This window comes from Plasmodium coatneyi, chromosome 1 (genome assembly GCF_001680005.1).
Source record: "Plasmodium coatneyi strain Hackeri chromosome 1, complete sequence".
In the NCBI taxonomy this organism is placed as follows: domain Eukaryota; phylum Apicomplexa; class Aconoidasida; order Haemosporida; family Plasmodiidae; genus Plasmodium; species Plasmodium coatneyi.
In genome coordinates this window covers 835,535-850,359 of record NC_033556.1, presented here as the reverse complement: position 1 = coordinate 850,359, position 14,825 = coordinate 835,535, and the positions used below count along the sequence as shown (strand labels likewise).

Sequence of the window (14,825 nt, the reverse complement as noted above, 5' to 3'; positions counted from 1 at the left end):
ATGGTTCAACCGGTAAACACACTAAAGGTCCATCCCTTCCTTCTTTACAACATGGACATTTATATATATGATGTATATATAGTAATTTGTGCATAGTACAGTAAATTATAAATTAGGAATGTATAAGAACACCCATTTATATATACTCCATTCTTCGTTCATTTTACTTTTATCAGGCTGACACCAATAAATTACCCTCAGAGAAAATGTATGGTGCATTAGACAAAGGAGTAGGGCGAACAAGTTGCGTACTTGGGGGGAACTGGCAGAACCATAGAAATTTAAAACAGAAGGTAGAAGAATTATTAAAAAGGTATTATATTAATAATGGGAATTTGGCCGACAGAATCGTAAGGAACTACTGTGTAGCATGTAACAGCACAGGGGAAGGGGAGTTCGTTTCTTTGTCCAATAGTGACCGTTATAGCTTCTTTTATTTTTGGTTAGGAGATAAATTAGGAGACCGTCGCTCAATGGTTATGAGGGAAATTTACCCTAAACTCGAAGGTTCCGCGGGCACATGTGGGTGCACCAATTTGTATGATGATATTACCAAAGAACGTTTCGGGCAGGGCAAAACACTATTCGATTATTATTATAACTATAGGAAATTACAAAATGGACAGGAGCGCAATAAATATTGCAGCAGTTTAGAATACAAGAAGTCCTTATGTACAGCACAAACAACATATAAAACATTAAGTGGAAAGTGCGAAACCACTGGCAATGATAAATATTGTACCGAATTTAAAAAAAAAAAACCGGAGGGGAAGGAATATGGGCCACCACAGCCATTAACATGCCCTAAAGCAATCGCTTGTACAGAACAACATACAGAAAATACTTTAACGAGTGAAACCCTCTCAGGGGAAGAAGTAACTCGCCTAAGTGCATCTTCAGGACCTGGACAACATGAAGCACATGGACCAGAAGTTAGACCACCAGGTCCAGCACTTAGTACAGGTATGTATGTTATAGAGTGAAAAAAACTATATATACACACCTTAAGTAGTGTAAAACTACATCTGAAAGTAAAAGAAACGACATCTTAAAATAAAAGGGATGACATCTTAAATAAAGTAACTACACATCAAATAAGGGAAAGACAGCTTAAATAAAGTTACTTTACCTTTTAAAGTAACCTTAAGGGTTTAAAGGGGGAAAAGAAAGAATTTTAAAGAGGAAAAGAAAAGAAAGAAAGGAAGTTTAAAGGGGAAAATAAAATAAAGAAAGGAAGTTTAAAGGGGAAGAAAAAAGGAAGGAATGAGAAAGTTCCTTCTTAAGGAGGGATGGAAAAAAAAAGAGAAATTAATATTAGAAGAAAAAAAAAAGAAAAGGAAAAAAAGAAAAAGATGAAAAAAGATTACATTGAAACCTTCTTTTTTTATTTATTTTTTAGTTCCAGATAAGGAAGGAAAAAAGCCTACCGCAACACCAAAAAAACCTTCTGCCGGGGACGACTTCGACCTTGGCGACGCCGTGGTAGATGGTGTCTCTGGTGATGAAGGAAGAGGAGGTTCTGATGGGGGTGGTAGCCAACTACAGCTTCAGCAGAAACAACAACAACAACAATTACCATCTGCTTCTGCCTCTTCCGGAGTGGACAGTAGCACTATTGGTGGCGGTGCTGCTGCTGGCGTTGCAGGAGTAGTATTACCAGCACTTGCTTTCTATCTATATAAGGTAAGTATACCTAACACAGGAATATGTATAATAACACTTATTAATATTTGCTGTCTATGTAAAAAAAGAGTGCATATAATAAATGTTAAAGTGAATGCATAAAATAAATGTAAAAAAAATGAACGTTACAATGAATGTAGAAAAAAAAAAAATGGAATGCTAAATTAAAATGAATGTATAAAACGAGCAGTAATGTACATATATTCATTCAGCACATATTTTAACTCCTTTCTCTTTCATCTTTTTTCTTTTTTTTCTCAGTATACTTCTATATTTTCCGACTTACGTAACACTTTCTTTGGAGGAGGAGGAAGGAGCAGCAATAATAAAAGTAGAAGAAAAAGAAGTTCATTAGTACGCAGGTTAAATAAGGAGAATGAATATGATTCTTCCTCAGCATACAACGCAACAACAGTAGATTCAGAACCTGACTTAACGGAGGAGGAGGATGATAATTCTACAGAATATTCTGTCCCCTATATTAGATAAGTTCCCTTACTCAATACCCTTCTTTATTTTATTTTTTCTTTTCTTTTTTTCTTAATTATTCATTTTTCTTTAAAAAAACAAACAAACAAACAAGTTCTACCATGTGTTCTTCTTATTTTTTAAAGGGAATGGAAGGGAAAAAGGAAAAAAATAAAACAAAAAAAAGAAGAAAAGAACGCAGGAACGTAATTCCTTCCCTCCTTCTTCCTTCTTTCTTCCATAGGAAGAATGTAGTGCATAAAAGAAAATGCAAAAAAAAGGGGAGTACATAGGTAGAATGTATACGAAAAGGAAGGAGGCAATGGTTGTGTTTTCTTTCTCTTTTTCTTTTCTTCTTAGGAAAGTGCAATGCATAAAGGAAGGAGAAGTGAAAATTTTTTTCTTTTTCAAAGGAAAAGAAAAATTTTTAAAAAAGGAAAAAAAAAAACAAAAAAAAATTAATATTAGAAGAAAAAAAAAAAAGAAAAGAGGATTAAAGGAGAAAAAAAAAGAGAGGAAGATAGGAAAGGGCGCATGTGGCAGAATTTTTCTTTTTTTTTTTGTTCACAGATGTAAAAACAAAGTAAGGAAGAAGGAATAACTGTGGACAGGGAAGGAAGGAAAAAACAGAAAGAACAGGAAAAATCTTCCCTTGATGAGTTCATAAAATTCTTAGTAATGTATAATTCCTTAATATAACAATGAATCATATAATAATAAAGGAAGGTTGTCAACATGGAGGACTTCAAGTATTTTACGGAGTTTTTAGTAGAATGGATAAAAGTGAAAAAATACAAGACCTCAGGGGATTATGTAATATTCATTGTTTTTGAAAGGAAAAAGTAAATATATAAAGGTCGAATATTCCTATGTGAATGATGGAATATATGAGGGACGGCGTGTATTATATATGCAATGTGTATACATAATCATATGTTTCTATTGTGCTATTTGTAGGATAAAATATGGAATGACTTGGAGCAAATATTTGAGGATGCCATGAAGAATGTGTACAGTGGTTTGACGTTAATTGCCCAACTATGTAGTGGAGAAGTGGAAGACGGGGAGAAGAAAAATTTCACTACCCAAGACAAAGAATTATGTAAAACAATGGTAAAAATATTATTATACATTAATGGAATAAGAATAGCAGAGTATCATAATATACAAGGAATAAAAAGTACTCCAAGCCATGAGCAGATTGATTCCTATTTCAGATGTATAGTAGGAAGAATAATTATGATAAAATGGTTGGGGGGTCACTGTAGTAGGCATAAAGTTGCAGAAACTGTTTTAAATGCTTTAAAAGGCTGGGGAGGTATGAGTACAATGCAGGATGTCCATAAGAAATGTGCAGGATTGGATTTTATGAATATGAGTATTGGGGGAAAATTCCTTTGGAAGCAAATAGAACAATGGGCAGAGCAAAAGAAACAAGATGGGAAAAGTACTTATGTGAAAGCGGGTATAGTTAATCTGGAGACCAGGAAAACGCAAGGGGCGAAATGTAGCACACCGAAGAAGGGGCAAGTGTCCATGTCCCCCAATACAGTGGAGAATGAGGAAAATTTGAGAAAAGTATTTGGCGTTAGTAAAGATGAGTTAGACCAATTAGTTAAGGATGGAGATAAGTGGGATAACAAGGATTTGGAGGATACATTAAAAATGATAGAGGAAGAAAAAAAGGGGGGAAGTGCAGATTGGGAGAAGAATGTATACCAAGTGGTACAGAAAAATTTGAAGGAACTGTTTGAAAAAAATATGCGAGAAAAGGAAAAAAGGGATCAGCAAGCTTTGGTGGGTGTTGCTAGAAGCGACCTTACCACAGGCGAGGGGACTCCACCACCCCAGCTCCAAGCATCATCACCGGTAACCACCCCTGCAAAGCAAGAAGATACTCCTCAAGCACCATCTGATCCATGCTCCTCTGGATCGAGTCAGGAAATAGAACAAAAGAGAGAACAGATGAGGACACAACTGAATAGTGCATGGGAGGAACAAAAGCAGAAAGTGTGGACGTCGAATGGACAATTAGACCAGGTAAAGAAGAAGTTCGGTGTGCAGTGTTATGATATTTTTTAAAAGAAAAAGAAGAAAAAGAAGAAAACATGTAAAGAAGGAAGGTTTAAGGAGGAAGGAAAAAGGAAGGCTTAAGGTGTAAGGAGAAGGAAGGTTTAAGGTGTAAGGAGAATGAAAGTTTAAGGGAGTAAAGAAGGAAGGTTAAGTAAAAAACAAAAAGAAGAAAAGGAAAGAAAAGCGGAAAAGAAAAAAGAATAAGGCCGAACACATAGGCTTATATATTCAAACGAGAAGAAAAAAGAATTAGGACAAAGCACGCACCCATATATACTAATAATATAATTCTAAAAATAAAAAAGTTGAAACCAAAAAAGAGAAGAATCAATTAAAATAAAGGAATAGAAAAAAAAAAAAAAAAAAAGAGTGGGTTCAGGGTTTTAGGGTTTAGGCTCCAGGGTTTTAGGGTTTAGGCTTCAGGGTTTTAGGGTTTAGGCTTCAGCTTTTAGGATCCAGGGTTTAATGTTTAGGTTTTAGGATTCAGGGTTTAGGGTTCAGGGTTTAGGATTCAAGGTTTAGTGTTTAAGATTTAGGGTTTAGTGTTTAGGGGTTCTGGGTTCCGGGTTTAGTGTTCAAGACTTTGGTTTTAAGGTTGAGGGTTCAGGGTTCAGGGTTCAGGGTTGAGGTTTCAGGATTTAGGTTTTGGTGTTCAGGGTTTAGTTTTTATTAATCAGATTTTAGGTTTTCGGTTTCAGGGTTCAGGATTCAGGGTTTAGTGTTTAGGGTTCTGGGTTTATGCTTTAGGCTTCATCATTTACGTTTGAGGGTTTAGGGTTTAGGGTTCATGGCAATGTTTTAGGATTCAGGGTTTTAGCTTCAGAGTTTAGGATTCAGGGTCTAAGGAAGGGGAATTTGTCATTAGTGTTTAGGATTTTGGGTTGAGGGTTTATGGTTTTATTTATAGGTTTTCAAGGTGCACCTTTTAGTGTTCACATTCTAGGATTTAGGGATCATGGTTTAGGGTTTTAGGATTTAGGGTTATGGGTTCATTGTTTAGTTTTCGGGTTTAGTGTTTAGATTTTAGGGTTTAGGGTTCAGGGTTTAGGTTTCAGGGTTTACTTTTCAGGGTTTAGGTTTCAGGGTTTACTTTTCAGGGTTTAGGTTTCAGGTTTTACTTTTCAGGGTTTAGGGTTTAGGATTTAAGGTTTAGGATTTAGGGTTTAGGATTTATGTTTTAGGATTTAAGGTTCGGGTTTTGGAGTTTCGTTTTTATGTTTTTGGGGTTTAGGAATTGGATTTCTGGTTTCGGGTTCAGGATTTATGGCCTGATGTTTAAGAAATGAAGGGTGTTTTTGAAAGGGGAAATATCGTAGACAAACCAAACTGTGACGAATTTTAGAGAGGCTCCTGCTTGTTAGGAGAAACTATTCGGATGGCGGCGAATCAAGCAGGTGGTAAACCTGACAAGGGGGACAAACCTGACAAGGGGAACAAACCTGAATCTGGGTTAATATGAAAGTTGGTGAAATTGGAGAAGGGGCAACACTCTATGTTCACCCGGAGCGGTGCATACAAGGAGGAAGAAAAGGAAAAAAATGAAAAGGAAAGAAATAAAAATAAGGAAAAGGACCAATTAAAAGAATATATTTAAAGAAATAGACAATTTAGACAATATATATAATGGAAAAAGGGAGGAGCATTCCATTAGGACTACATGTATGAAGGAATAAGAATAAATCTGTATGTTTTATATGTCTATTTCTTCCTCCTTTCCTTTATTTTCAGGATGGAGTTAAGAGAAAAATGGAGGATGATGTGAATAGACTGTTAGACGAACTGAAGGATTATATGAACATGAAGGAACGGGGGACAAATATACCGCAAATATGTGGAAGTTTACAGCACAAAACGGATAATAACAAAACAGATCAAATGAAAAGAATATGCAAAAGATTAGTAAAAATAATCTATTGGATGGAAGGAAGGAACAGGAATGATAAAGACTGGAAATACGAAAAAGGGAAAAAGGAGGATGGGTGGAGGCAGTACCTAAAGTGTATAATAGGGAATAGAGTTATATTAAGAATTTTAGGGAATAAGTGTGGAGCTCAGAAAATTATAGATGTCATAGCAAGTTCGATGGAAGGAAAAGCAGCAAAGTTTCCGAAGAAGGATGCTGGGATGGAATGCGCCTGGGTTAAAACGACAGATATAACAAGTGAAGAAGGGTTAATCAGAGAAACAGTAGAAAATTGGTTAAAGAAAGAAAAAAAGAAGGACGGTGGTATTACCGAGCTGACGGAAGTAATGGCATGGATGGAGTGTACAGAAGAGGAGAAAAGAAAGGAGGAAGAGCAACAAAATGGAGATTGCTCTAATGGAAGAATTATAGACCTATTGAAAGGAGGTCGATCAAAGGAATTACGGAAATTAGTCAATATAGACCCTCCAGATGAGAAACCGGCACCATCAAGGGATCCTCCGAAGTTCGCACCTGCAGCAGCAGAACCTGGCACGGAGGGAACTCACTCAACTAAACCAGGTAAGAAGGATGATGAGGAAAGTGCATGTAAGGATAGTGCTGAGAAAACTAATACTCAGGGTGGTCCCAGTAGTGTCCATATAACTGCAGGGTGTACATCTGCCAAATCCTTAGGAGCAAAGACGGGTCTTAATGATAAGGATGAGGAGAACGAACTCATCCAGAGAATATTGAAAAATTATGGAACTGCAGTAACACTGGAAAATCCTGATAACACTGTTCTCACAACTTCAGGTACAGGTATAACAACTGATCCAACTCAAAATCCAGGTTCCTCCGGCCCTGGTGCTCAGCAACCCCAGGCACCTCATTCTCCAGGTAAAAATAAAAAAAAGAAGAATTAACACTCCCAGAAAAATGCACATTACAGTGCGCGCGGATGTATATAGCATCTTGATATTTGCCATGGTCCTAATAACATATTACATAACCCCCCCCTCCACCTCACTTCCTGTCTTATTTTTTTCTGCAGCTATACAACCTTCCGTAGAACCTACTCAACCTACTCCTCAAGTGACGCCAGGTAATAATGATAAAAAAAAAAAGTGAACACTTCCTGTCTACGTGTATACTCCGGTGTACGGTTTAAAAAATTAAAAAAGTAAAAAATAAAAAAAATTACAAAGTGAAAAAAGTGTAAAAAAAGTGCAAAAAAATTGGGACGTAAAAAATTACAAAATAAAAGAATTAAAAAATATAAAATATAAAAAAGGAAAAAGTGTAAAAAATTAGAAAATAAAAAATAAAATAAAGAAGTGTGTGCACAAGGGTCCATATAATATTCAAGATGTCGCTACTTTTGATAATACTGGAACTACACTTTTCACTTCCTTCTTAGGTACCCCTGGAGTATCTGGTCCTGGTAGTACTGGACACCAGTCTCCTGGTTCCTCCGGACCAGGTTCCACAGGAACTTGGAAACCTGGTTCCTCTGGTCCTGGTAGTACTGGAACGTGGAACCCAGGTTCTTCGGGTACCGGCAGTACGGGAACCTGGAATCCAGGTTCTTCCGGTACCGGCTCTAAGGGAGACGCAGGTCCACCACCACCGGGCAAACCACAGGGACCACCACAACAAGGTGGTAATAAACCACAAGGTTCAGCACCTCCAAGCAAACCACAAACAGGATCAGCATCAGGAGCATCAACAAGAGCAATATCAACACCAGCAACAAAAACAATAACAACAACAAGAGTATCACTACCTACAGCTGTTCCATTTGTTAACAAAATCGACCCTTCTGATCGCCTTACCCCATACCTTCCTACCATTCCTGTTCTAATTGGTACTTCTGTTATGAGTTATCTCCTCTGGAAGGTAAGAAAAAAAAATTTTTAAGAGAAAAATAAAAAAAAAAGAAAAAAAAAAAATTGAAGGAAGGGAAGTGTGCAGGATGGTGCACTTAGGGGTGGATGGAAGGAAGGAATGTTGTTAGGCGTGGTAGTAAGGAAGGTCACTTCCTTTAAGGAGAAAAAAAAAAAAAAAAAAAAAGAAAGAAAGAAAAATAAATAACACATCCTGTATTAGATGTAAGATTTGCACTTATATTATAATGATAATTCTTGTTTTAAGAGCAACATATCGCATTTTAAAAATTACTTACCCCCCCTTTTCTTTCTTCCTTTCTTCCCTTCTTTTTTTTAGTATTTTTTCCTTGATAAAAAAAGAAAACGTTACAGAAGAGTTCCTCAAGTATCTGGTCTTCGTTCTTTAGAAGAACAACTCCTTGATCGTGTGGACGATCAGGATGATGGTCCACATGAATATACCTTAGTAAAGGAATGCAGACAACCAAGATCTCTTCCAACGGGAAGAACGAAGAGGCCCAAAAAACAGGGCGTTTATCGCCCTGTGGGTCGCCGTGGTGTCGGTCACCGTACGATTATTGATATTCATTTAGAAGTCTTAGACGAATGTCAAAAAGGGGACCTGCATTCGAAGAAGAAAGACTTTTTTGAAATTTTGGTTCAAGAATTCATGGGAAGCGAATTTATAAAAGAAGAAAATGTTCCAAAGGAAGAGGTTCCTGGGGTTAATGTCCCTACGGAACAGGTTCCAAGTTCAGATTCCGGGTTTAGGGTTAATGTTCTTACGGAACAGGTTCCAAGTCCAGATTCCTGTTTCAAGGAGGAAGACTTTGTTCCTAAGGAGCAGTTTCCAAGTTAAAATTCCGGGATTAGGGAGGAAGACTTTTTTCCTAAGGATGACCTTCCTATGGAAAATGTTTCTCAGCAAGATGTTCCTAAGGAACAGGTTCCAAAGTGCAGATTCCGGGTTTAGGGTGTAGTAAATATTTTTTTTTTTTTTTTTTTTTTTGTGTTAAATTGTTTAAATTCATGTGTAATTAATATAAGTGAAAAAAAAAAGTTTTCTTTCAGTTCATTAATTTGTTGGGAAGTTTCTTCCAGCCAAGATCCAAAATATGTTCATTAAATTTTTTTGTTACAAATTTTTGTCTTTGTAATTTTTTTAATCTTAATAATTTTTTTTCTTTCTTTCTACGATTCAATTATGGACATTTGAAAAGTGTGTTTCAAAAATTGTGCGCGAAGGGTTCCCGCGAACGTTTTCGCCCCCTCCTTCGTATATTACACATCTGTTAGATGCACAGTTCATATAAAAAGTGCAAAATTACACAATGTTCTTCACAGAAGAGAAAGGGGAAAGCTGCGTTCTTTCTCTTTCTGTTTATATTCGAATTAAAGTACAATATTTTTCAAAAAAAAATTGTCCAAAAAATGCACTAAAATAAATTTTGTCACACAGAAAAAATTGCAAAAAAAAAAAAAATTGTCCAAAAAATGCCCCAATAAATTTGTTACAGAAAAAATTGCCAAAAAAAAAATTGTCAAGAAAAAGGAGGGCCTACTTTTTTTTTTTCGTTTATTCCATAAAATAAATACGTACAACACTGCGCAGAGTATATTATATCCAATCTTGTATTCATACCCCCCTTTTTTTATTCTGCATTTTTAGTTTGCTCTTTTGTTGTACAATGAGCTTAAACACAAAGCTCGCACATATAAATTTTATTAATAATATAAGGTGAACGAACGCAGCGCAATGGTTCATTCATTCTCTGCGCGCGAATGAATTAAAGTAAAGAATGAAAGTTTCGGCAAAACAAATAGAGGCAAATGGAAATAAACGTACTTTGCACACTAATCAAAAAAGATGAGTGCAGGCGAGAAATTGTACAAGAATTGTATAAAATGTACATTGCCATGGAAGGGGCACTATTTTGATAAAGGCTTGTAGAACCAATTTGTGTTGCAAACCATGCATTTTTTTTCGGATATATCTGCCATTTTTTGGACATTTTGGTATAAAGTATATGTACTTTTATAGGTTGTGCAACACGTGCATTTTTTTTTTTTTTGCACCGTGCAATTCGAATTCCACCTATTTTATGCTTCCTCCTTAAAAATTTCATTTGGACAATATAATTCAAAGTTGGTTCAATTTTGTGCGTAACCTCCCTTAAAATTTTTATATTTGGACTTTAGCAACTAGAATTCGAATTTCATTCAACTTCCTGTGCGCAATTTCCTTTAAACATTTTTATTTGAACTTTTGCAACTAGAATTTCATTATCCACTTTTTTTGTGCGGAACAAAGTGGGGACTGAGCTTCCCTCAAAGGGGGAGGTCACACTTTGGTGGATTAAGGACAGGGAGGGGAGTGCAATCCAATAATATGTGCGTCTCTCTCTGTTGAAGGAGAGGGAATCCATTTTTCGTTGGTTTCCCTTCCGGAAAAAGAGTGGGGGTTTGCTTTCCCACTAAGCAGCTTTGTTTTACGTGTCTGGTTTGAGGGGGCGCGTCCCCCCACAAAATAATTAAGGAAGTAAGGAAAGGAAAGAGGGTCTAAGGAAGGAAGGGGGTCAAAATGAAGGAGGGTCTAATGACGGAAAGGTCTAAGGAAGGAGGGGGGTCAAAATGAAGGAGGGTCTAATGTTAGAGGAATAAGATCTAAGGAAGGAAAGGGAGGTCTAAGGAAGGGGAGGAGGAAGATTGTTAGGGGTGGTAGGTGGAAGGAAGGTTATTAAGGGTGGTAGGTGGAAGGAGGGTTGTTAGGGGTGGTGGAAAGAAGGTGTCTTAGGGGGGAAGGAAGGAGGGTCTAAGGAGGAAGGAAAGGAGGGTCTTAGGAAGGAAGGAAAAGAGGGTCTTAGGAGGGAAGGAAAGGAGGTCTATGGAAGGAAAAGGGGAGGAAGGAAGGAGGGTCTAAGGAAGGAAAGTTGTTAGGTGGGTGGAATAAAGGTTCTTAGGATGTAAGGAAGGTCGTTAGGGGTGGAAGGAACGATCTAAGGAGGGGGCCTAAGGAAAGGAGTCTAAGGGAAGGAAAGTTGTTAGGAGTGGTAGAATGAAAGAGTGTGAGACCTATTGAAATGATGTTTTAGGGTTGTTAAAATGAAGGGTTAAGGCTGTTAGGGTGGAAGTAAGGACAGTGGTTAAGGTGGTGGAAGGAAGGTTGTTAGGGGTTTTAGAAGGAAGGGCTAAGGGTGTGTAACCTAAGGGTTTCTAGGTTAATGTCCCATAATATGGCCTGCTACTTTAGCCGCCCCAGGGGGGGGGCGTACACCCGAAGGGTGTATTAAAAGAAAAAAAAAAATATATAAGAGGAAGAAAGGAAGGAAAGGAAAAAAAGAAGGAAGGATGTCTAAGGAAGGAAAGGGCTTAAGGAAGGAAAGGGAGGTCTAAGGAGTGGGTTAGAAGGAGGTCTAAGGAAGGAAGGGTTAGGGGTGTTAGAAGGAAGGGTCTTGGGGGTGGAAGAAAGGGATCTTAGGGGTGGAAGGGAAGGTTGTTAGGGGTGGTGGAAGGAAGGGTTGTTATGTGGTAGGTGGAAGGAAGGGTTGTTATGTGGTAGGTGGAAGGAAGATTGTGTTAGGGGTGGTTGGTGGAAGGGAATGTTGTTAGGGGTGGTTGGTGGAAGGGAATGTTGTTAGGGGTGGTTGGTGGAAGGGAATGTTGTTAGGGGTGGTTGGTGGAAGGAAGGTTGTTAGGGGTGTTAGAATGAAAGGTTAAGGGTGTAGGTGTAGGGTCTTTCTTGGTTAAGGAACAGCAATATGGCCTGCTACTTTAGCCACCCCAGGGGGGGGGGGGGGGAGTACACCCGAAGGGTGTATAAAAAAAGAAAAAGAAAATTGAAAGAGAATAAGGTAGTTATTGAAGGAGAAAAAGAGAGAATGAAAAAAAAGAGAGAAAAAAGAAAGAGAAGGGTGCATTAACATGTAAGGTATAGTGTGTATTGAGGGAGGGTCTAAGGAGGAGGTGAAAAGGGTGACTGAGGAACACATTGCATGCAGCTAATAGGAACTGTTGGTAGAGTATAAATTAGAGCTCGCTAAGGGAAGTATAGTGGAGGGAGGGCGTCCCTATTTACCAGGCAACCATGTGTGAAAGGGGGGCAGGAAAAAGTAATTACACTCGCACTAATCAACGATAAGCAGAAAAAAGGAGTATGCGCACCTCCCCCCCTACCATGTATGGGAGAAAGTGTGACAGAAGCGCAGCACTACTATATAAAAGGGGGTGCGTAATGTATATAAACACGGTTGCTGATATATGTATATATGTGCACAACTTAGTACAGATCCCCCATTCCCTTCCTTCTCTGTGTCATGTGTAGTTAATTTTTATCCAATAAATTAAGCTTCTTCCGATGAGTACGAATAATATGTACACACATTACCCCCCGTATGGTAGGTTGATGGAAGGTTGTTTGGTGGTAGGTGGAAGGAAGAGGAGAAAGGAAGGTGTTCTCTGCTGCACATATATAGGATGAACCGCATACAATATATGAACTGCACATATGCATATATGAATTGTGTACTGCACCACACAATATATATATGTGATCTAACAAAACTTTAATGATCTAACAACCCACCTACCACCGAACAACCATAACACCCCCTTTCCATTTAAGAATGAAAATAGAACATAGAGTAGCATATTCTGAAAATTTTTGCCTAAAGAAGAAAGGCAGTTGCGCAAGCCCCTTTCCCTTCTATATATGTACATAATGAAGGAAAGTGTGCGTTCATGAACAGTGTAATAGGGAAACATGCGTGCATATAATATACATAATAATAATAGTTTAATGTTCTACCATGTCCTCAAAGAATAGCGATAAGGACAACTATCATATCATACTGTAGTGAACGAATCTAAAAGGAAGGAAAGGAAGGGTCTAAGGAATGTAGGAAGGGAATGTGGTGGGTGTGAAAAGGGGTAGTGCTGTGCTGCCTGTACACGCACATGTTTTATATATAAATATATATATGTGTGTAGAGGGAAGTAAACAAGTTTTTCGTCCTCCTTAACACAGTAAAAAAAAGGGGAGGAAGTGTGCTTGCTTGTCACACTTAGAGGAAGGAGTTTCTCACTCAGTGGAGGAAGGGAGGAGGAGTGTGTTTGTTCGTTATATATACAGAAGAAGAATATATAATTAAAAGGGAAAAATGGCACCGCCAGGACAGGTAAGGAATGAAAAAGAAGGGAGCACTGGAAAAAAAAAAATATTATCCTCCTTATTGAAAGTTCCTAATTGAACATATGTGCGTCCAACATCTTATATGTATATATGGAGTACATAATGCACACCCTTCCTTCCTTTACCAACAACTACTTCCTTCATAGAAGGTGGATTTGACGAACTTACCTTCATATACAGACTTCTATGGTAAATTCGTGGATTCTTATGAGACTGTATGTACCCCCACTAGTGGCACGACCGATCAACTGAAGAGTACACTAGATAGTGCATTAGGAGGATACTCCGGACTTACTTCTTTGGCGGGGAATTTCATGGGAGCTTATTGTTATGCATGTAAAAAAAAAAAGGAATATATGGCCGACAGCGGAAAATCGCACTTAAAAGAAGCACCCTGCCAAGCCCTTTATCACTGGTTGGGTAAATATATCCTGATCATTGATGGGGGACACAAAATATCAGAAGTCTTGGATGAAATTTACGGTACGCTAGATAATGCTACCCACAAGGATTATAAGTGCAGTGTTGAATACAACGATGTTGAAAACGGCGAAAACCACTTGGACCGTAGCGAGGGAATTTTCACGCATAGGAAAAGAGTATTCGAACATTATTACGATTGTGATTATGTAAAACAGTATTTGCAGCAAGTAAATGACCTTACACGTGACGCAGACTGGGCAACGTACAAGGCGGAACTTACTAATGCATGTGACGCTCTAGGGGAATATTGCAAAGTGGGAGGAAAGGGGCAACCCAAGGAAGGTGAGGGTAAGGCTGATCCCTATTGTTCCTGGTTCAATAAAATAAAAGAATATTATTGTGAAACGGATCTGTCCAAACTGACCCAACCATCACAATTAACATGTACTAAAGTGAAGGACACAGACCCCGAATCGGAACCTGAAGTGGAACGTGAACTAACTTCAGAGGATGTGCCACAGCGCACTGAAGATGGTCACCAACATAGACAGGAAGTTGCAGAGTCTGAGAAGCTCCCTGAGGAACAGACAACGGTGCTGAAAGTCCCTGGATCCCATGCAGTTCCTTTGTTGGCTCAGGCTGGTCTGCAGTCTTCTGATGAGACAGTTTCTCTGCAGACTTTAGAACGGCAGCATGGGGATACTGATTTAAAGGCCACGCAACAACTTCTTGTACCCAGTACAGACACTACAGGAAATACAACACTTCCCGCTACTGCTATCTCATCCGTATTAGGAATAGCAGGAGTAGGACTACCAACATTTGCCTACTTTCTTTATAAAGTAAGTATACATAACTATGAGTACATAATTACCATTATAAGGGGGGGGTGTAAGGAAACCTAAGGGAGGGGGGCGGTCATGACCACTAACTCTTATGAAAAAAAATAAATAAATGAGGAAGGAAGGAAGAAGCGTAAGCTGTGCACGCTCTCTCCCTCTATATATATACGGTACACGCGCGTGAACACTCTTCTCTTTCTTTCTTTCCTCCTTTCTTCTTTTACAGTACACTTCATTCTTTCCTAACATACGTAACCTTTTTGGAAGCAATAGAAGCAGTAGATGCAACAAAAGGGGAAGGAGGTCCGCCATTAGGAATGGATTGAACAGGTTCCCGGACGACGACTCTTCTACCG

General features: G+C 38.3%; 3 protein-coding genes across 3 annotated transcripts; all 3 read left to right on the top strand.

The window, feature by feature from the left end:
* PCOAH_00001730 (KIR protein) lies at positions 1–2,172 on the top strand (the record flags this gene model as incomplete). The annotated part of the gene is made up of 4 exons (XM_020056990.1): positions 1–12; positions 177–963; positions 1,400–1,708; positions 1,988–2,172. Coding segments are annotated over 4 exons (1,110 nt in total).
* Positions 2,173–5,970: 3,798 nt separating this feature from the next.
* On the top strand, positions 5,971–8,875 carry PCOAH_00001720 (SICA antigen; the record flags this gene model as incomplete). Its single annotated transcript, XM_020056989.1, has 4 exons — positions 5,971–7,027; positions 7,182–7,232; positions 7,548–8,026; positions 8,354–8,875. 4 exons carry the CDS (start codon positions 5,971–5,973, stop codon positions 8,873–8,875), a joined length of 2,109 nt encoding a protein of 702 aa, XP_019912553.1.
* Positions 8,876–13,172: 4,297 nt separating this feature from the next.
* PCOAH_00001710 (KIR protein) lies at positions 13,173–14,532 on the top strand (the record flags this gene model as incomplete). The annotated part of the gene is made up of 2 exons (XM_020056988.1): positions 13,173–13,190; positions 13,351–14,532. 2 exons carry the CDS (start codon positions 13,173–13,175, stop codon positions 14,530–14,532), a joined length of 1,200 nt encoding a protein of 399 aa, XP_019912531.1.
* Positions 14,533–14,825: the final 293 nt, after the last annotated feature.